Source organism: Mirounga leonina, unplaced genomic scaffold, assembly GCF_011800145.1.
Source record: "Mirounga leonina isolate KUSES-001 unplaced genomic scaffold, KU_Mleo_1.0 Mir_173, whole genome shotgun sequence".
Lineage (NCBI taxonomy): Eukaryota > Metazoa > Chordata > Mammalia > Carnivora > Phocidae > Mirounga > Mirounga leonina.
Window position 1 is genome coordinate 79826075 of NW_023270447.1, and position 22415 is coordinate 79848489.

Here is a 22415-nt window from a genome sequence, read left to right on the forward strand (position 1 = left end):
CATACGTGCATGCATACAGACACACCGATGCACACACACACGTGCACACACACAGACACACGTGCATGCACACACACAGAGACACACAGGTGCACACATACACACATGCATGTATACAGAGTCATGCACACACGCACACGCACACACACACCAAATTTGTTGGAAGGCCCTTGAGCGCCTCTGGCCCTGGCCGGCACCCAGCTCTGGGTCAGCGCCGTTCCTGGCCTCTTGGCTCCTCGTTTGCAGTTCTCTGCTCTGTTCTCATAATTAACACCGTTCAGCCCGGTGAACCACTTCCCGGCATCTCCTGCCCTGTGTCCTGGCAACAAAAGGCACCTGCATCGAAATCTCAGAAGGCCGTGGGCCGCCTGCTGCCACGTGGTCGTTGGGGGCCATGGTTGGGCTGCGGGGGCTCCGGGATGGAAGACCCCGTCAGACCCTTCCTCTGGAAGACGCACCAGGTCTTGCTTAGCAAATATCACTTCTGCCTCTTCCCAAACATCCATTTTCTTGTGCCTGGTCATCTCCAAGTCACAGTGTCGAGGCACTTATGGACCCCAGTTTCACAGGGTGACTAAGGAACACTGGGCCACATCAAACAATGCACATCACTGGGAAATGTATATAATGCAGGTCGACTCGTAACACATGTGGTAATAATAATGCTTTACTTTGGCAGCGGTGTGACACTGACCACCTGAATGGCAAAAAGTCTCATTTTTAAAAAATATTTGGCAAGGGGCACCTGGGTGGCTCAGTTGGTTAAGCGACTGCCTTTGGCTCAGGTCAGGATCCTGGAGTCCCGGGATCGAGTCCCGCATCAGGCTCCTTGCTCAGCAGGGAGCCTGCTTCTCCCTCTGACCCTCCCCCTCTCATGTACTCTCTCTCTCTCTCATTCTCGCTCTCTCAAATACATAAATAAATAAATCTTAAATAAAAAATAAAAAATATTTGGCAAGATGTGATTACCTTTCAACTAAAATGCTTCCAAAGAGTCAACTTTATTCAAATCATTTTAAATTTTAGGTATTCATTGGCTATAATTTATATTTTGCCTATTAATTGTAATAGAGAGTTTAGAGTATTTTAGAAGAAAAATCTTTTTGCAAACATACCAAAATAATTTTAATTTTTCTCTTTAGATTTACTTTGTTTTTTATGAAACACAGGTTTGATACACTTTGAATACAATTACATTTTAAAATCATTTAGATCATTACGGTCAACGGAGCAAAAATTATGTAAAAATTTGATTATAACGTAAGTGGAGATTTTGCTGAAATGAAAGCAAGAAAAGCTTTATGGAACTAAGGCACAATCATTTGTGAAGTACATATGTCTATATTCTATAAGTCATTCAAACCTGGCCAGCCCATCAACAGAACACCAGGGCACACACAATAATAATTAAACTCGAGCGACTTGGACATAATGTCTGACTTTCCATCATATAAAAACTGTGGCTTTCCATATAATCTTTAACCTGTTGTCAGGAAAGTATATTTAGATAGAAGGATAGAACATACTTTATTTCCCACCTTGGTGGCTTGGCGGCTTGGCAGCTTGATTGATCATTTTTAAATATTTAGACACACGGCATGGGGATCTTCACATGTACTCTTGACCCAGACCCCATAAACATTAAAGTCTTAGGGGCGACCCCCACCACCACCATGCCGAACAGGTTCTGGAGGCTTCCAGAAAAGAAGGGGTGGGAGGGGGGGTTCCAAGCAGGAAGGGGCTTTGCAGGGGAGGCCCGCTAGTTAATCTGTGTTAACTAGTACGACCGCTCCTGTAGGGCAGGTTCCTCTTCTAAGCACTTTGCAGGTACTGTTGGATGAACTCCCAACCATATCAGGAATGGGTGCCATTATTATCCCCACTGTACAGGTGGGGAAACTGAGAGCATGGGAAGTGAGGTCATTTGCCCAAGAGTATCCAGTTACCCAATGGTAAAGCCAGGCAGCCTGACCCCAGAGCCCAGAGCGTCCTCTCAATCGGGACACTACCACACTCAGGAGCAGAGGGGTCCCCCACAGTGGGCAGGGGCCTATGTGTCCCCCCCCACACACACACACACATAGGCGCTCAGAGACACAGGCATTCCAGCAAAACGCACGGACACTTGTACCTCACCAGGCACCTGCCTGCACCTGTCGGGCATCCCTCTTCCCCTGAGTCCCCCCTCCCTCTACCTCCTTGGGTGAGCCTGGGGCAGTGGGACTTTCATGGGATGAGCGTCCGCTGTTCCCTGTCCCTCCCCAAGACCCCCGCATCTGTGAAGCCTCAGTGAACACAGTCGTGGTCCTAGTACACTCACACCATCTCTCAGACACCACCACCCAGCTAGTCTGTCCCAGCACAGCCCCTCTGTGACCCGATGCATGCGGCCCATGCCATCCTGGAGCCGACAGTACCCGTGAACTGGGCTTCTCTTCCTGGCTGGTGTCCCCCCCTGTTGTTTCCCTCGGCAGCCAGCACCATCTTGTCTCAACACGGCTAGGAGCAGGACGCCTCCTGGTGTAAAACCCTTCATTGGCGTCCACTGTTCCCTGGACAGAAACCAACAAGGCGCAGCTGTGCCATCTTACAAGGACCTGGGTGACCTTATAAAAGATGACAGCAGGCCCACACCGAGGCTTCTTGTCCTTTCCCCTCGGTCACAAATGGGAGAAGCCAGCTGCCTGATGAGAGTTACACAAAGCCTGTTCCCAGCGGAGGGACAAGTCTCCCTGGTCTTCGGGTGCTCACAGCTTCTCTTCATTGGGATGAAAATACCACAGATCTCCTTCCGAGAGGGGCCTCATCCTCGTGGGAGACTCCGGGGCCCTCTCCAGCATTCTGCAAGCTCTAGACCACCTGCCCATCAGGCTCAAGCAAAAGGCATACCGTGGGGTGAATAGGAGGTCAAGTTCCCGAGGTCAGCTTCCCAGTGAATCATGCCCTTTGAGGCCCGCCCCCCAGTAAGTAGCACAGCTACCTCAGCCGCCTCTCAGCCCCTCCTGGATGCATGTCCTCGGACCACAGGGCCTTTGCACAGGCTGTCTCTCTAACTAAACTCTCTCTGCCTTCCTCTTCGCCCGATTAACTTCTTGAGACCCCTGCTAAACTATTTCTTCCACACAGAAGCCCTCACTGGCCCCCTGCCTGGAACAGACACCCCCATAAATGCTCTCAGAGGCCCATGGAACATCCTGTCAAACCACTTATGCCTATTTGTAAGTTTCCCTTCAGTATGTAATTACTAATGCCTGTCTCCCTACTGGACTGGGAGCTCCCTGAGGGCTGGAATCACAGTGTGTGGCTCTTCGGTCTCTGCCCAGCACATAGGAAGTCCCCGGTATGGTGACTGACTGAAGAGGCAACGAATCCCTTCAGGAATAAGGTTACCCCACTTTGCTGGAAGACGCCTGCAGGAGTCATCGGGCCCCGAAGGAAGCCACAGAGGTGACGAGATCAAGCTCTCAGCCTGGTGCCTGTGGCACGTCTGGGGCTTAGGAAATGGTAAGATGATGGTGGTGGTGGTAGTGGAACAGCTTCTACGCTACAAGAAACGCGTTTACACCAGGAGAAAGAAGACGCTGCTTTGAGACTCGGCTCTGTTCCTTCTACTCACCTCCCCCTGACCAGCCTCCATCGAAGGAGTTAAAATCCGCCAAGTGGGGGCCATCATCCTGTCCGAGCGCTGGGGGCCCAGCCACCTATGCTCCACCCCAGCGGGGGTGGGTGCTCGGAGCTCCTGGGACAGCAGCTGTCTCCCCTGTGGCCAGGTAAGGAGGAAGGGAAGGAGGGGCCCGACATCTGTGGGGAGAGAACTCTACACCCTTCATTTCCTTTCTGTCCGGTCCGCAACTCTGGAAGGTAGTTCCAATTATCCCCCTATTATGGTTGACAAAGCTAAGCCCAAAGAGGTGACAGGCCTGGCCAAGGCCACCCAGCCCCTAAGTGGCAGAGCAAACACTCAAGTCCTAATCTTGCCGATGCAGAGACCCGGGCACTTTCCACCACATTGTGTCACTGTCTGAAAACTATAAAACCAACCACGTGTCCCAAATGCCTGAAACTCTCCTCCGAGTCTGAGTCCTCCCCAAACCCCCGACCCCCAAATCCTCAGCTGGGGACACCTCTGCCTGCAAGCCCGCCTGGATTTCCCTGCCTGGCTCTGGCCCCACAGTCCTTGGTTTTCTGCCCCAGGTGCACATGGAGGAAGCTGGCAGGGGCCCCATCCTGGCCAGGCCAGGAGTCAACATGGCTCACCAAAGGAATTGCCTCAGAAACCCGGCCCTTCCTGGGAAACACCCTTACGCTGCTGCAGGAAGGGCTAGGGGCCAAACCTCCCAGGAATCAAAGCTCCTTTTCAGTTGTTTAGACTTAGTTCCTCAGTGACTCACTGTTTGGGCTCTCATGACCCAGGCCAGGAGCCAGGGGCTGCCAGGAGGGGCCCTCGTTAAAATCAAAAGGCAGTGGTGAGCAAAGGGGAGCCCCCTCTCTGGAGACCGTGACTCACGGCTGCTGGGTGATCCTGGCCAGGTGCACTCACCTCCCTGGCCTGCCCCCAGAGTCTCATCGAGGGGGGGTGAGTTCCAGGAGGAGTCAGGAGCAGGAAATGGGAGGGGCGCGAGCTAGGTCAGTGTTCACCCGGCTTTACCTTGCATTAAAAACTTTTAATCCCAAATCACTGGCAGAGATCCCACCACCCAACCATCTCTTCCCCTCCTCGGGTGGCACCTGCCCAGGGCCTGTACCCTTGACCATAGCGTCACAGATCTTGTTGGGTGGCGGGGGGGTGGGGAGTCCTTCCCACCTGCAGTGTGAGACACAGCCTCCACGCCAGACCAGCTCCTGAGCGGCAGGCCTTCTGCCTGGTGTCAGTCTCTGGTGGCGACATGACTTTTGCTTTCATGGTCACTTTCTTCCATTAAAATAGAAAAAAAAAAAGTGAAAAGCAAATGTTATGACCGCATTTGTAAGAAGACCTATATAATCCAGGCTGGATTATAGTCATTCTGATTTTAAAGAAATTAAAACATTTTGGGAGCCCCTAAAAATATCACGCATGCTAGGCACCAGTCCTCCTGGAGGCACAAGGTAAGCCCTTTGAACTGCCTGGGCCCAAATTCTGGCTCATTGTGGACTTAGGCGTGTGCCTCTGTTTGCTGCTCGGTAAAGTGGGGATGATCAGAGCGGTGGCGTCATGGGGCTGTTGGAAGGCTTCTTGAGATCTTGCCTGAAAAGGGCTTTTGGCACCATCCTGGTGCATAGTAAATACTCAGAGGGGGCCAACCACCTGGTTGCTTTTGAGCTCCTCATCCTCCCAGGAAGGAGGCAAGGTGGGCATGCCTTCCACCCCCATAATACAGACAGGAAAACTAAGGAGACGAGCAAAGCAAAGGACCTGCCTAAGTGGTGGAAGCAGGACCACGAGGCTGCAGATCAGGCAGCTCCCAGGTCCTGTGCTGATGGAAGTGGCTGGTCAAGTGATCCCCGCTCCAGACCAGGAACAGGGGGTGCAGGGCAGGAGGAAGCGGCAGGCCAGGACAGGGGGGCATCTTGCTTCCCCTTCTGCCGGCGTGGACTCAGGGGCATGGACAGCAGCCAGCCCCCGAGGCCACTGCGCGCCCATGACCAGTGGGACTTTGCAATCTCCTGCCCCAGCAGAGCTGGGCCCTCCCTTCTATCCCCCCGACCTCTAGCCAAGCCCTGAAGCCTGGCCTCTGCGTTCTGACCTTACCATGGGGACAGCAGCTCACGCTGGGAGACAAGCTGGGCCAGGGGCTACCGTCTCCCCAACCCATCCCCTAAGATAATATCAAAAGGATGGAAGTTTCCAGTCCATGCCGGAATGTGGGTTTTCCAGCTGACTCAGACAGAGCCTATTTCTACGGCTGCACACTGCACCACTGTCTGGGGATCTAGGGAGACAGAAGTCACATCTGGGAGCATTTTCACTGCTTGTCAAACAAGCAGGAGCCTGCCTAGGAAAGAACAATGAAGAAAAATCCCTAAGCTCAGCTGGCTGAGCTCCCAGCCTCTGGCCTATTCGATCTTGGACAAATGGCCCTCCAGGTCCCCAGGGTCCTGCCTCGCGGCCAGGCTGCTCTCAGCGCTCTCCCTCTGGGTGACACGGAGGCTGGGGTGGGGGACAGGGAGCAGAGAGCATGCTGCAGTAGCTAGTGCCATGGAAACAGGACAGACTTGGCCACATGGACGCAAGTTCCGCAGCTTCTCTGGGCCTCACTTGTGGCATCAGTAAAATGGGGATGAGGAAAAGATGGCAAGAATGAAAAGCCCTTGGTACAGCCCCTGGCTCACAGCCCAGCCAGCAGGAGCGAGCCCACCATGATTTTTGGAAAGGGTAGGTGAAGGGAGAAGCAGGGAAAAGAGAGAGCCACGGATTGCTCCCCGAAAACTGCCTGGAAACCAAGTCCACGGGCCCCAGGCTGGCCCCTCCCCTGGGAACTTGACCAAAGACTGGGAAGTATAGTTGCATCACTGGGCACTTGGGGGTTAATGATGGGGAGTGGACAAGGACCCAGTATTTAACTAATTGGGGAGGTGCCCTGAGATCAGAGGCACCCCACTCACTTCCTTCTCCTACAGCTCAGCTCCTCTGCCCCCTGCTCACCTCCCCTCCCCTCAGGATGAAGCCTCCCCCTTTTCTGACCTTCCTTTGCCTCCTGGGTAAGTGACCTGTGTGACCTTTCCTCTTCCTCCTCCCCGGCTGGGAACCGAGAGCTCCCCGGAGGTCCTGGAACCAGGCTCTAGGGAAGGTGCGGGCGGTCATCTCGAGGCCAGTTGTGCCCGAGGTAGCACTGGCCAGGGAAGAAGGGAGGGGTGGGGGTGGGGGGAATGCAGCCCGGGTGGCCTGGGAGGGCACAGGAAAGGGGCTGGTGGGGACCCAAGATAGCACACACAAGGCTCCTGCCTGCCACCTGCGCTCCACCCCCTCCCCATTACCTTCCATTTTTGGCTCCAACCTGCCCCCCGTTGCTGTATCAGCAGGATCTGGAGGCATTCGGGGAAGCCCTGGTGGTCATGAAGCCGATCCAGTGGCATCTGATGGGACTTGGTAGGGACAGAGTGCTCTGGGGGCATGGAGCTGACGCCTGGGGAAATGATCAGGACCCCCTGGGAGACATTTGGGGCGCAGAGGGGGGCAAGCAGGAGGATGGGTGGGTGGTATTCTGGAGAGGAGGGAGGTGGGTGGGAGGGGCACTGGGTGCGGTGTCCCGATTGGCTGAGCACGATGGACAGCGTGGGGATATTATTACTGACTACATCACTGTTTTTGGGAGCAGGGTGCTTGGTGAGGTGGGCCGGACAGCCGGGGAGGTGTCTGGACACAGACTTGGAGGGGACACGGGGGAAGCCGGCCGCACAGGGCAGGGCCCTGACCGGTCTGCTGGCCTCTGCCCTCGCTGCCCGCAGTGGCCCTGGCCGGCGGGAACCTGGTCCAGTTCGGGGTGATGATCGAGAGGGTGACGGGGAAGCCAGCGCTGCAGTACAATGACTACGGCTGTCACTGTGGCATTGGCGGTGCCCACTGGCCGGTGGACCAGACCGACTGGTGAGCAGGCGGCCCGTGGCGGGAGTTCCCAGGGCGGGGAGGAGCGGGACACCTGGCAAGTGGAGGCTGACCGCTCCTCTGAGCCCCTTTGAGCCCTGCCCCTCCGCCGGCCCCCGGCAGCCCCTGGTCCAGCCCAGCCTGGCTCACAGGCCCCTCCAGGTTGCCCGTGACCCTTCCAGGTGCTGCCATGCCCACGACTGCTGCTATGGGCGCCTGGGGAAGCTGGGCTGTGAACCCAAACTGGAGAGGTATCTCTTCTCTGCCAGCAGGCACAACGTCTTCTGTGGTAAGTGAACAGCTCTGGAGCGCCCCAGACACCGGGGGGCGGGGGGCAGTTTCAGACAGGACCCCCCTCCTGATGGCGGCCCCTGGTTCCTCATCAGGGCCGGATCCTGGGCTAGAGAGATGGGCGAGGTGGGTCTTCCATCATCACGGCACTGTAGAGGATTGGCCATCCACCCAGATGCTCGCCTGGCACCCAGTCTAAAGATCCCGGGACCCATGGGCTCCTGCCCTGGCTGCAGGTGCTTCGCCCCACCAGAGGCCCAGCCAGCTCCAGCCTCTGGGAAGGAGGCGCAAAGGGGGCAGAGCTGAGCCAGGCCCAGAGGGGCTGTACCCACACGCCCTCTCCAGGGCCTAGGCAGCAAGGTCCCCAGGACAGAGCCTCGAGGGCACAGTCCCAGACAGAGCTGGAGCTATGATTTGGGACAGCAGACCCCATTGGCCAAAGGCTGACTCCCCCCCAGGGAGGCTGTCAGGCTGGACCTATTTGCTCAGCTTTGCCAGATCCAATGCCCACTTGGACCAATTAGTTTTCCTCGTCCCCAGCCCCAGGGAAGCGGCCTGGACCAAGTGACAGTGTGGAGGGCTCCATGCAGACGGGCCCTATGGAGGGAGCCCAAATCAGAGCACCAGGCCTCCCCGCTCCAAAGCCAGGAGCAGCCTGGAGGGAAGGCGGTGGCGAGTGAGGGGGCGGCAGAAGAACCCAGGAGGGTCAAGGAAGACAGCTCAGATCGCTAAGATCTGTCCTGAGGGAGGGGGCGGAGCCACCAAAGGCAAATTTAGCTGGTCTCTTGCCCCTGCAGCTATCTATCTACTCAGCAAGGCAGCTTTGACAGGTAGTGAGCTCCCCATCTGTAGAGGTTTATGCAAGGGATGGCCCTGAGGGGAAGGCACCTGTCCGGGATGGCACTGAGGGAATGATTGAGGAGAGGTGTCAGGAGAATAGGGTCAGAGCCTCAGGGCTTCACCTTCTCCCCACTGGGTGACTTTGGGCAAGAGATGTAACCTCTCAAAAGCCTGTTTCTTCCTCTATAAAAGGGAGCCAATCACACTCACTCCCTGGCTTAATCCAGCTCCTAGCAAGAACCACCTAAAAGAACCGATGTGGCTGATAAAGCCCTGAGTTTTGCTGGAATAGCAGATGTGGGCAGAACCCTGGTGGGACGTGGAGGCTGACCTTTGAAGGGAAAATGAGGATCCCTGGACATTTCTGTGAGATGTGTTCTTGGGGACAGAGAGTAGCCAGGGCCACTGAGGGCAGACAGAGGGGGTGGGGAGAAGGGGAGGCTCTGAGGCCCCGGTGCCTGCAGAGCCGAAGCCCGCTCTGACCCCAGGCCGGGTGTGAGCACACACATAGAGAGGGGCCCCAAGATAAATGCCACGAAAACGGGCTCTGTCCCCTCGGATGGAGACAGGCCCAGGGCCCGAGCAGGCCCCCAGCTTCGGTCCCTGCAGGCTCCAGTCTGGGCCCAGGCTGCTCCAGGACCCACAGGCCACCTGGGACTGAGTTGGTGTCATTCTTGCTCCCCTGTCAGCTTGCTGGCCACACTCCACCACCAGCCATGCCTCCCATGGGGAAGGGGTTGTCTAGAAATCCATCCTGGGGCTGGAGCAGGTGCGTTAGAGAACCACATGGTCTCCGGGCCAGCCAGACGGCCTGGGGGCGGGGGATGGGGGGGGTTTGCGTGAGCTTGGGAGAGGAAGGAAGAACAGCTAGGACAGATTTCCCCCAGCTTCCCAGCGTCCTGCCCCCCATCTCTCACCCACACCTGAAACGTCCCCGCAGCTGTGGGCTTCCAGCAGAATGGGACAGAGAACGTGGACCCCCCAGAGAGCGGGAAGCCCAAGCCACTGGGTCCCTGACTCATCTTTTCCCATCAGCCGGCAGAACCGCCTGCCAACGTCAGACCTGTGAGTGTGACCGGACAGCCGCCCTCTGCTTCCGCCGCAACTTGGGCACCTACAACCGCAACTTCGTCCGTTACCCCAACAAGCTGTGCAGTGGTCCCACGCCGCCCTGCTAGGGCTGGGCCCCACCTCCGCCCTGCGCCCCGCCTCCTAGGCCTGGGCAGCACTGACACCAAAGGCCCTCCCCGCAGAAAATTCCTTTCCCGCACACCCATCCCTCCCTGAGAGCTCCCAGACTGTGGCCCGGACCATCACTGGTCCCCCTAGGAAGAGCCAAGGGACCCTTTAGCACCCAGAAGATTCTATAACCCAGCCCTGAGATCTCCGTTCCCTCTTCTGAATAAGTGAATAATGTTGTCCCATAATTCTAATATTCTCTGATCCTCAGATTCTATCATTATAGGATTTCATTAGTCTGCAGTTTTATTCATTCACTTTTTTTTGAGTCTCTACCATGTGCCAGCAACATGCTAAGCACTGGGGATCCAGCAGGAACCAATGTGACACGGTGACCCCTGCGGGTGATTCTAACATTCTGTCCTTTCCATCTTCCCTTATAGTAAGTTTTTGTGATTCTCTTTTTCTAACATTCTACAATCTTATGCAAGACAATAATGGCGATCTCCAGAAGGAATATATCTGGCCATATGGTGTCATGTGAGAAGTATGAAAAATACCAATCTAAAAATATTGTCCCCACCATGTCATCAGGCCTCAAATCACTCCCCATTAGCAGACTGGCTAAGTGTGAAAAGAAGCTCTAGAATCATTGTATCCAAATCCCTCCTTTGACAGAGAGGCGGCCAGGGGTCAGAGAGGAGAAGTTCTACCTGCAAGGGTGTCCTCACTCCCAACCAGTGTGCCTGTGTTTCTTCACGAGTTGGTATCAACCAGTGACACTCCGCATGGCCATGTATGGCTGTCATCTTGGACAGCCCAGAGTGCCCAGAGAAGGTCCACTGTGAGCGTGCCCAAGCCGGGTCAGGCTCCTGATACGGGGAGGGGAAGAGGACAGACGTCAGCCTCCAGCATCTAACTCTGGAGCCACGAAGAATTCAAAGCACTGACGGATTCCTCCCAAGTGGGATACAGACTATCCTGGAAGCAATGTACTTTAGCAGATTCTACTTCTAACTATGGACAGAATTATCTCCACTCTCTGTCTACAGTATGCGGATAAAATCTGTCCCGATGGGAATGAGCCCATTCAATGAGACAAGCATGGGGAAAGGTACTACGTGGAGGGGACAAAGCTCACAGCAGACCCGCAATAAATGTTCACACCCTTTGTCCTTTTCATGGCGTGTGTGCAGCTTTCAGGACTTTGAGGGCAGGAGAGAGCCGAGAAGAAATCAAAGGGATGATCATCATAAACTTTGAAAGGTAAAGAAGTTCTATGTTAGCAAAAACAAAGTAGGGAGCGGGTGAGCCCCGCCTGCCACTGTGAATGATGCTGATGCTTGGTAAAGAGTCTTAGGGCAACAGTGGGATTGGGGAAGCGAGCAAGCGCATTTGTTGGGAAGCGTGGTCCTGAGGCGCCCTCTGGTGTCCACTTGGTTTAGGCTGCGAGGAGGAAACCTAAATTCAGCTTGTACCTGGATTTCCCTTCATCAGGGGGGCAAAGTAGCTTCCGGGCTTGTGAAATCAGTCCCTTGGCATTGCCAATAATAAATATGCTGAGAAATAACCACGGAGCCCTTACAAACATCTCAGAGTGACAGATGCGTCGCATAAGTGAGCCGCACAGGAAGAGGGAACAGGCTTGGGGAGCTGGAGAGAGGTTATGCTCTGGGAGCGATGGACGTTTAAGGCAGCAACGGGACGGGCACCTGCTCACCCGACAGGTGTGTGGCATCCGGCAGAGTGGAAACTGGAACTTACGAACTAAACCTGGTGCAGCCTGTTTTCCCAGTGATCAATAAATGTTCGGTGAATGAATCAACGGGTCTGAATCTCGTGTATGTGTCTGGGATACACACACTTGATTGCCAGCAGCAGACGTGCAGAAAGGGCTGAAAAATCCCTGAACTTGAGGTCACAGTTTCCAGGTCAAGACCTCCCTGCTCAGCCAGTCAGCAACAGTGGCCTCTGTTCCAGACCTGCTGCTCTCTGTGTAGCCCATGGACACGAGCAGCTGCATCCTCGGGGAGCTTGTTAGAGATGCAGATCTCGGAGCTGACCCCAGGCCCACAGAGGCAGAACCTGTAGGTTAACAAGACCCCACCACCACCCTTCCCAGCGCCTGGGTGATTTGCGTGCCCATTAAAATCCCAAAAGCCCTGACATGGGGCCAAATGGAACAAGGACGCTTCCCGGGCAGGCTGGTTGTGGCAAGGTGTCAATCAGTTAGCGTTTGTGAAAGTACAGAACAATGCCTAGCACCTAGTAAGCGTTCGTGTTCTGTGAATGAACGACAGCCATAATGATAGGTGACACTTTATCAAGTCTTGGCATTTAGCAGGCACTGTTCTAAGTGCTTTCTGTTTATTAATTCACTGAATGAACGAAGGGATGCATGAGGCCTGGGGGCTACCTCAAGGCTGGGGATGGGACTCGTTACCCGAATGCTCATAGATTGCTTCTCCAATTTTGATGGCACGATTTGGATTGATTTGCTTTGTTCCCCCTTAACCCCCAACAAAAGCTATTAACGAAATGTTTGATCAAGTAACTTGCTGAGTAAGTGATTAGAAATCAAAGCACATTGGAGTTTCTGATTAGGATTTCACAGACCTCTGTCTGGGGTCCCTAGCTGAATGATGCCGGAGATAGAGACACATCAGATGTGGCCAAACGGCAGACGGACACATTATTCTATACTAGTGCTTTCCCAGAGCAAGACTACACCATCAGGACTTCCCTCTTCCAGCCGGTCACCATCCTGACCACTGAGGCCAGCTTCATCTTTCCCCAGTTTGATTTCCATTACGTCGCTCCCTCCTCTGCCCCTGAACTATCAGTAGCTCCCATTGGCCACCAACCCCTGGCGTTCAAGCTTGGTGTCATCTGCTTTTCCAGCCTCGGTGATCCAGCCATATATATTTCTTTATACCCCACCACCACCACCACCGGTCCCAGAACCTGCCCCCGCCCACTGCCTTCCAGCATTCACACTTCTGTCCAGAGCAGCCTTCAGCCTGGAAGCCTCCCTGTTCACATGTGAAAATCCGCACACTGGAGGCGCATCTCAAATGCCACCTTTTCCATGATGCTTTTCCAGCTGGAGATTTCACCCTCCTCTGAACTGCCAGACAATGTGTTTATACCTTTCCTGGTCCACTTATGCCCCGTCATTGGGGTCCTTGTTTGGGGCTCCTATGCGGTGGAGGCAGAACTGCCATAGATTCAAATCCTGCTGTCAATCTGTGATCTGGACCAGTTATGTATTCCCTTGTATGTGAAATGAGGACAGAATCCCCAGCCTCACAGGGTGGTTGAAAGGTTTCAAGTGAGACAACGCGTTGAGAGTGCCTGGAGCATTTTGGAAACTCCATTTCGGCCAGGCCGCTCTATGTATTTTTGCCTCCCCTACGGCACCCATCACAGTACACGCCAGATAAATATCTGGTCAGTTGAATCCACGGACACAGGATAATCGGAATTATTTTAGGGAAGTGGCATCACGCATTGGATAAATCCTACGCTCATTTATTCGAAGAGGCCCTGAGCTCACTACTCTGAGTGCTCATTGATCTTAAGCGGACAGGTTTGAAAATCATTCACCGTCAGTGCCCCGAGAGAAGGTCCCACGGAGGAAATGTAGCACACCTGGCCGGAGAGAGCGTGCGCAGCTCCGTTCCTGGAGGGCTGCGACCCGTGCGGAGCTCCAAAGCCAAGATGCACCCAGTGGTCAACTCCTGACACTGCCCAGCAGTCAGGATGGGCAAAGTCCGCCTCATCTCGGGGATTCACGTGCCGGCAAGCACGGCATTGGTCTTCCGGTAGCAAAAGCCGGACACGTGTTTGAAGAGGTGCCCGGTCTGGGCACCTGGGTGGCGCAGTTAAGTGTCTGCCTTCGGCTCAGGTCATGATCCCGGAATCTCGGGATCGAGTCCCACACTGAGCTCCCTGATCAGAGCGGAGTCTGTTCCTCCCTCTGCCTCTGCTCCTTCCCTTCCCCTGCGCATTCTATCGCTCTCGCTCTCTCTCAAATAAATAAAATCTTTAAAAAAAAAAAAAGAAGTACCCAGTCTTTCCCCAAACTGTATATCCTTAATAAACTCTGTCCTTGACACATGGGACACCCCCCTCTAGGGCCTCCCTCTCTCCCCTCCCTTTCAGCCCAGGCCAAATGTCACTTCCTCCACCAAGCCTTCCTTGATTTCCCTCTGAGTTCACAGCCCCCCTAGCATAGTACCTCTTTTTACATCGTGTGTGTGTCCTCTTTCATTCCTGGAAACTTGGAGGACAGGGTCCATGTCTGATTCTATGCCCAGAAATAAGAACCGCTGGACCACACAGGTTCAGTAAGTGTGGGATGGACTCTTAAGATACTTGGATGGGTGGGTAAATTTAATAAAAACGGAGTACCTTGAGGTACCTAAGTCCCTCTGCCATAGGGAGGTTCAGACAAGTTTCTCCAAGGTGGGAAAGTTTTCCTTCTGCCAAGCCAGAACCTATGACGTGACAGGATTGGTCTCGGCCCCTTTCCAACAAACAAGTTCTCAATCGTGATCCTTTACAACCAAACAAGTTCTCAATTGCTGAATCCCTAGGATCTGAGTGCCCACGTTGTCCAACAGCCCAGCCAAACCCCACGCTGGCGCACAGCATCCTATGACAAGTTTTTATTGTATCTCAAGGCACACATACACCTTCCATGCACCGGGCGGGGCAGGTAAGGGCTCGTGGGGTGTCTGCTAAAGGGCAAACTTTAAACCTGGGTTTCCAACCCAGCTTTCTCCTAGGCAACCATGAAGCTATCAAAAAGGGACACAGATCAGCCACTCTCCCTCTGTGCTATTTCAATTTTTGGCACCCTGTCATTCATCCCGAGTCTGCTGTGCTGTACAGCCTGGAGGAAAATGTAAATAGCGAACTTAGTGTACTCTGATCGTTCCCTACTTGGCCCGAGAACACTTCTCCGTCCTCACAGGCTCAGCCCGCCTCACAGACAGGACCTGGGTCCTGGCAGGAAGCCCCTTGACTCCGCCCGAGCTAGCAGGTGGCGCCCTGGTCCCAGTGAATCACGGGAGGATGGAATGGAGGCCAGGGGAGGTTTCCAGCTGAGGGAGTACCTGAATTGGGACATCATTTTGATTCTAGTAGGATCTTTCAGAAAGATTCTCGGTTGGTTTGGCAGGGTCCAGACCCCAGGCCTCGCGGGCTCAGGAACGTGCACGCAGTCTCTCAGTCATGGACTGAGGGGAAAACCACATGAGGAGGATAGTGACCGAGGGGAAACGTCCTTGCCAATAGACACATTTTCTTTCATGCAGGGTGGTCCTGGATACCTTCTGGGAGCAAGGTACTGTGGAGCCAATTCAAAGGCTGCTTGGTGAGTACAAAATTAGAACGAGAGAGTGGGAGTCTCGAGGCCAAAATCCCAAGGACGTGGCAAGGCCCAGTGAGACCGCACCGGCCTTGACCTCAGGACTGGCCAGAGCCCTCATGTGGGCTGGGCCCTGTGAGCACTGAGGACTTCCCTACCTCCTGGTTTCCTGCGGCTGCCCTTCTCCCTGCCCTGTCCCCTTCTGAGGACCTCTCCAGGTGTTTCCGCTCCGGTCACAGCTGTCCACGCATGTCTGGAGGGCTGTACCTCCTCCTAGAATGGGGTCAAACCGACCCTCAGGGTTCTGGAGAAACCCCCAGGTGGCAGCCAACAGACAGCTGCTCCATATTTAGACAACTCCAAATTCTCAGAGATGTTCCTAGGTATCAGCAGAATCTTCAGCGTCCCGTCCTTAAGGGCGTGGTGGTGGCGCCCAGCTGTACCAAAGCTCATCAGCAACCTCAAGCCCAGTGAGACCACAGATGACCGCAGCCTCCTGCCTTCCACGGAAAGACCTCTAAAAAGGCCACTTGCTGGCATGCTCTCTCGGTCTCATGCACTCGAATGGTGGTCGCACTGGCAAAAACAATGTGAAGCATTCTTTGTCTTTAAACGAGAATTTATTGGTATACAAAACTCCATTTCATAGATAAAGTGGCACATCTTTGCAGCTTCTATTGCACCAAGTATGGAAGATTAAAAACAAAAAAAAAAGAAACATTTGGTTTTGAAAACACTGCAAGTAGCCAAGTACAGTACTTTGGTAAATAAAAAATAAAATGGTTCAGATGAACACAATCTGTGAAAAGAAACCACTGAGAAGAAATGAACTATGGACATCAGACAATGGCCACATTTCTCCCTGTCAAGCTCCAGAGATAAGGCAAGACTTGCTAAGTCTATGGATCGTGACCCCATGGAGGTCTTAAATATCTCCAGACTGAAGCGAGAACAAGTATAGTGCAATTAGAAAAAAGAGAAGGTTCCTGAGCCTGCGAAGGCCCGTGCTCCCCACAGACACACCTGCCCTCCTCCCCAAGGGGTTCACGCCCACCCGCACATCTGTGTCAGCAAGAACATGCAGGGCTCAAGTCTAACTCCCGGCTCCTTCCTTCCTTCTCACTGAGCTCGGTGTCTCTGGAGCTTGCTGGAAGGGTGGCCGGGGAGGCCAAGGGCCCTTCCCGCCGTGGAAAATGAACAGCGAGGGTGGGAAGACGTTGGCACCCCCACACCAGTTCTTCAAGTTTTGGTCCAGGGACCTGCCAGGAGCCCAAACCACAGTGAGTTTTCTGACTGAGCTCCAGTGATTGTCCCCAACGGCTGGCCACGGTGACCTGTTGGCTGCTGACATGCGCAGGGGTGGGGGCAGCCCTCAGACGCTTGGTCCAGGGATCATCACCCGCCTGACGACCGGCCCAGGGAGTGGCAGCCGTTCTGGAGCTCAGGGCTGCCCTGCTGAAAATAGAGCCACCGCGCAGAAAGTCGTGCTCTCCAGAAACATTCTTCATGACCGCAGCCCCTTCTCCAGTAACTTCGCAAGGATGTTAACCATTTTAACCAAGCTACAAAGCACCTCTAACTAGGAGAGAGAGACTAGTAAGCTTAGAAGACATGGCTAAGAGCCCGAGGTCACCGGGAGCATCACCTGGGGCCCGCGCAGGGCCAGTCCGCCCGCAGCCCCAGCTCCTCCCCGGGGGGCCGGGCCCCAAGGGCGCAGGCGGGCCCCATGCCATGCAAGCACTTTGGGGCTGGGGGGGGGTCACCATCTCCACTTCACACCAGTTACCCACTCCCCCTCTAATATGTGACGGCAGAAGATTTCCCTAAACATGCCATCTAGAAGGTCTTCGCTTCAACGTCAGCAGAAAAACACAATCTGCTTTAGAGTCAGGAAAACACACCTTGTAAAAAAAGTGCCATTATTAAATCACCTCAGAACAACTGTCGGAAGGCCCCAGAGTTTTAGCAACGCCTGTTCTGAAAGCGGAGGTGAACGAATGGTGAAGAGTGAAAATGACCAAACGGGAAAACAGCAGCAGACTCTGAATCTAGACGTTTGCTACAGACAGACGGAGCCTTGAGGTAAAAAGGTAAAAAGGTAAAAAGGTGAAGAGCCACGTGTCTGCCTGAAATGGGAGTCAGAGAGGGCCCCAGATGTGACCCACGGAGACCAAGCGCTCCATTTTCATCCCTTTACTCAGGGAGACTGTCAGTCAGCGTGGACTAGAAATCCCAGTTTCCAGTAACCGACTGCAAATTCGAGCTGACCATTTCACAGAGGTAAACTGACAGCATTCTATGTTGACCCAGTAAAACCCAGGCAGAGTCTAAAGTTTCTCAGAATGAGAGAAATTGCACATTGACGACAGGGACTCACCACGAGGACAGTTCAGTGCCGAAGTCCATCGGATGCCTACCTACCTAACAAGTGAGCAGCTCTCCCCGACATCACACGGCCCTCCTCCCCCAGGGCCGCATCATTTCACATTGTAAACCCCAGGGAGCCGAGGCAGGGCGCTACCAATGACCTCCTCGAAGGTTCCTGTGACACCCACTCGAGCCACCCCACAAGGGAGACCCCACTTCACAAGCCCTCGGGATCAAAATGGGTTTGGAAGTGTTTTCAGAGCTTATAAAAGACTACAGACAACAACCTCAGCTGATACTCAAGATCTTTCTTTCTGTCACCATCCCTCAACCAGGCTCTGCTCCAGAAAGCATATGTAGACACTACTGAAAAATTAAATATACATATGCATTCTATCTCCCTAATATTTCCTGATGGCAACCATGTTATTTAGAAGGTGTGGTTCTAGGTTGTTCAATACAGCTACCTCTCTAGTACAAAGCTGTTGCCACTAAAATTTTATTTATTTTGACCTTTAAAAAATCTTGTTTTAAAATCCATAAAACCTTTATATACAGTTCATAAGACTAATAAGCAGCTACAGACCACTGCCCCATCCCCTTTCTCCTGACCTCACTAAAAGCTACCGAGACAATCCCATGTAACATAAACCTCTAACGGCCAAGACACAGCACAGAGGCTAAGCAAGACACACCTCCCAACATGGAGGGCACGTGAGTCACTGTACTGGGGACAAGAGTTACTGACAACAGTCCTCCCAGAGCCAAACTCACTGGGGACAAGAGTTACTGGGGACAAGAGTTACTGACAACAGTCCTCCCAGAGCCAAACTCACTGGACCTCCATGCTGGCTGCCAATAAAGCAATTTTCAAATGCCCACAAGGCAACTAAGTATATGGATCCCATCTACTTCATACTTCAGTGAGACTGAGGCAGTGAAGTCTAAATTCACACGCTTAGCGAGAAGAGATCACTAAAGTTGGGTATGTGTACCCCACTCCTAATAATTAATGTATTAAACGCAGACCAATTTTAACTGGAAAACTATGAAATGGTAGTAAGAGAAAATTACCGAAGCCGGATTAGTTTTTAAAACCACTGTTATTTTACCCCAGAAATGCTGAAGTCTATTATCAGAATTTGGTAATTTGTTAACAAGTTTGCCCAATATTCTTTAATAACTTTTTAGCAGCTTCTAGTTAAACTTCTAAAACCCAACAGGGCCCAAGGCCACCTTCATTAACCAGGTAAATAAAGCAATTCTATTGCTCCTGACAAGGGGTATCCCTTACGCTATTTCAGATTCCTAATTCTGCTGAGTTTCTGATACACAATCTTGACCTTCTTGAGAGGATCTGGTCTCTGGCTCTCTCGCCCTACCACACAGACAAGAAAGAGTGTTCACTCAGAAAAGATCAGCCACAGTCAGGAAAGTGTCCAGAGTCAAAAGCCAAGAGAATGATTGATCCTTAAGCACTGGATCTCACTCCCTTGGAAACAGTAAGGCAACAGAGACCCTGCACCTGTAGGGACCAAGTACTAGAGCCTCCGACTCAGGACTCCACAATGTGCAAAGAAAACATGCTCCGCACTTCCCAAATCTGCTACTATTACAAAGCACCGTACCAGGAAGAAGCCCAAACTACAACAGCCTGAGAGCAGTTCCAAGAAACTACAGATGCTTCAACTATAAAAAGTCACTGAAGTCAACAAACAAAAAATTAAAACACATCATTAAAACTGAAGAAAGCAGATCGTCTGCTGATAAAAGCAATTCAATGAATCCAGGGCCAGCCCAGACAATGGTACATCCGTTCAGTCAAAACGTTTTTATGGTTTTCCCTTCTCCTTGGAACGGTTATAATTTTGAAATCTGAGGTGGAGAAGTAAGTAATTTACCTTTTCAATCAGCAGAATTTATTTGTCCAAATACTGGGTCCCCAGAAGGCCAAGGCTGTCCACGACTGTCCACTTCATACATGGTTCCAGGTTGAAAGTTCACACCCACCTACCAGTCTTAGGAATGACCTCTCTCCACTTCCCAAATCCATGTCAGAACTGTGGAGTCATCCCATGGCCTCTGCCCTATTGGTCTAACCTAAGTCACTGACAAGTGCTAGAGTGTGGAAGAATTTTTCCAACATCAAGATCCCAGACAGGGCTGGAACAGAAAGAAAGAAATGCAGCATTTTATGGGATTCCATTTTCACGACACTAAGAAAACTGAGCAACAGGTCAAACTACTTCTCTGAAGGCATCTTAGTCTAGAACAGCAAGGAAGAAAATACAGTTAATTACTTAAAATGTGAACCTGAAAAGCCTTATTCTTCCAGACCCTTCCAGGCCCCTACAAAATCAAGTAACTCTTTAGACTCTCCCTAGACAAAGACTCCGGAATCTCTTCATTTCTCCCTTTGTAACCATGGGTTCTGCTCTCCATACAATCAGAAGCCCAGAATTACATCATAAGCAGTAACATGCCACCTTCTCCGTGTTAAGAAACAAGTACAAAAACCTCAACAACACTACCACTTTTCCAGCAAAGTCCAGGCCTAATTAACAGTCAGGCGTATTTATCATATGGCTTGAGTGCAAGCAAACTCTCAGCACCTGCATCCCGTCTGAAATAGCATCAGAATCAGGAAGGAGAAAAACGTAGCTGTTGAATTTCCACCCTGACAACAGGCTGCAACCCTCATATGATATTACTTTGGGAAAAATACTTCCTGAATTAATTTCTGATTAACTTGGATTAGTAGAAAATTAAATCTAAACATGTTCCTGAGTTGAAGACCGTTTATAAACTATCCTGTATGTGAATATCTGCTTGAAAATGAAAGAGAAACAAAGGAAACTTGTCATTCTGAATTTCTAGCAACTAATCTAAACTACTTCATGAACAATTATGGTAAAACTCACCCCAAATGTTCAGGAAAAATCCCAGGGTCACTGAACTCTGATTTTTCAAGGCAAATAAAACCACACTTAAAAGGTTTTGCCTCAACTAACTATCCAACCCTAGAACTCGATATTTTAATTACAGAACATGAATGGCTTCACTGAACTTTCATAAAATAAAACACATCGCTAACAAAAGTTTGAGCAAAACAGAGGCAGCTTGAAGGAGACGAACTCAGTGTGTGAGCTTGTGTGTGAGTTTTGTGGGTTGCGTGTCATTTTGTGAGAGGACAGCCTCACTGGAGAGCCTGCTACACAGCGCTCCATTTTCCATTCGCTTCTCGCAGCTCCCAGAAGGCCAGAGAGTCAGATGTTGAGAGCGGCAAAGGTCTTCACCAAGGTGACCTGAGCGTTCGCATCTGCCTCACCTCGGTTGCTGTCCCTGTGGCCATTCCTGCTCTCCAGGGCTTTGTGACGGTGCCTCTCCTCCTGTCGCTTCTTCTTCTCCAGTCGCTGCTGCTCCCGCCTCTGTTTGTTGGTGACCTGAAAGAGAAGGCCGCTGGGTGAGCTGCCAGCGCGGCAGACTCAGGGGCCTCCTGCCGAGGGGGGACTTGGGGCTGACGGATCTGGGGGCACGGACTGCTTCTCAGCAAGAACAGAGAAAACCCACCTAACAGACCAGAAGTGATGTCTTTCCCATCATGGCTCAAATTTACATTTAAATTTCTATCCCCTCTGCTGAGCTAACAAACGAAATCAATTCCATTCTCCTCATAATCCAATGCACAATGATCTAAGAAACATTAACCCCAGTCCTGCAAGAGGTAACGCTCAAACATGCCATAGGACACCTGTCTCTACGTAATTTAATGCCCCAGGTAATCCTAACAAAATCCTCAGAAGCTTACTGCATCTTTACCTTGGCCTGTGGCTTTTTACATTATGCTGTATTTGGGGCTCAGAACTGCTTGGTGAAAGTCTTTAAAATGAATTCCAAATTCAGTAAAAAGAATGTGTCATATACTACTTGCAGGAGTCAGGGACAGGGAGGGAGACGGACAACCCCACCGGGAAGCATTTGACAATTTACCAAAAAGCCTTAAAAAGATTCAAATATCCATACCCTTTACTGTGACTCTAGCCACAAAAAAAATAAATAAAATAATAATAATAATAATAATAATAATGCAAAATACTAAGATTTATACACAAAGTTTTTCAATGAAGATGATGGCATTTATGGAGATTTTATAACACGGATTAACATGGAAACACCCAGGGGCGCCTGGGTAGCTCAGTCGTTAGGCGTCTGCCTTCGGCTCAGGTCATGATCCCAGGGTCCTGGGATCGAGCTCCGCATCGGGCTCCCTGCTCGGCGGGAAGCCTGCTTCTCTCTCTCCCACTCCCCCTGCTTGTGTTCCCTCTCTGGCTGTCTTTCTCTGTCAAATAAATAAAACCTTTAAAAAAAAAAAAGAAAAGAAAAGAGACCTTCCAACTTCACTGATAAAAGATATCATTTTGATATCAAAAGATATCATTTATGGGGCACCTGGGTGGCTCAGTTGTTAGTTAAGCATCTGCCCTCAGCTCAGGTCATGATCCCAGGGTGCTGGGATCGAGCCCCGCATCGGGCTCCCTGCTCAGTGGAAAGCCTGCTTCTCCCTCTCCCACTCCCCCTGCCTGTGTTCCCTCTCTCACTGTGCCTCTCTCTGTCAAAAAATAAATAAAATCTTTTAAAAAATATATCATTTAGGGGCGCCTGGGTGGCTCAGTCGTTAAGCGCCTGCCTTCGGCTCAGGTCATGATCCCAGGGTCCTGGGATCGAGCCCCGCGTCGGGCTCCCTGCTCAGCGGGAAGCCTGCTTCTCCCTCTCCCACGCCCCCTGCTTGTGTCCCCTCTC

At 52.1% G+C, this 22415-nt stretch overlaps 2 protein-coding genes across 2 annotated transcripts in view; one reads left to right on the plus strand and one right to left on the minus strand.

Annotated features, from left to right (window-relative positions):
- The first annotated feature begins 6273 nt into the window (after positions 1–6273).
- LOC118020318 (group IIE secretory phospholipase A2-like) lies at positions 6274–9956 on the plus strand. Its single transcript, XM_035020230.1, has 4 exons — positions 6274–6681; positions 7429–7567; positions 7747–7853; positions 9731–9956. The coding sequence occupies exons 1-4, from the start codon at positions 6642–6644 to the stop codon at positions 9871–9873; spliced, it is 429 nt and encodes a 142-aa protein (XP_034876121.1). The 5' UTR covers positions 6274–6641; the 3' UTR covers positions 9874–9956.
- Positions 9957–19494: 9538 nt separating this feature from the next.
- The window catches only part of OTUD3 (OTU deubiquitinase 3), a 28837-nt gene continuing 25916 nt past the window's right edge, over positions 19495–22415 (minus strand). The window contains exon 8 of the mRNA XM_035019613.1: positions 19495–21058. Coding sequence (XP_034875504.1) covers positions 20882–21058 — 177 coding nt within the window. The 3' untranslated portion in view covers positions 19495–20881. The remainder of the gene's footprint in view (positions 21059–22415) is intronic.

Coding starts and splice junctions, on each gene's coding strand:
- LOC118020318 (XM_035020230.1), top strand. CDS start 6,642: ATGAAGCCTCCCCCTTTTCTGACCTTCCTTTGCCTCCTGG. Junction 7,568..7,746: donor CCGGTGGACCAGACCGACTG/GTGAGCAGGCGG, acceptor TGACCCTTCCAG/GTGCTGCCATGCCCACGACT. Junction 7,854..9,730: donor CAGGCACAACGTCTTCTGTG/GTAAGTGAACAG, acceptor TTTTCCCATCAG/CCGGCAGAACCGCCTGCCAA.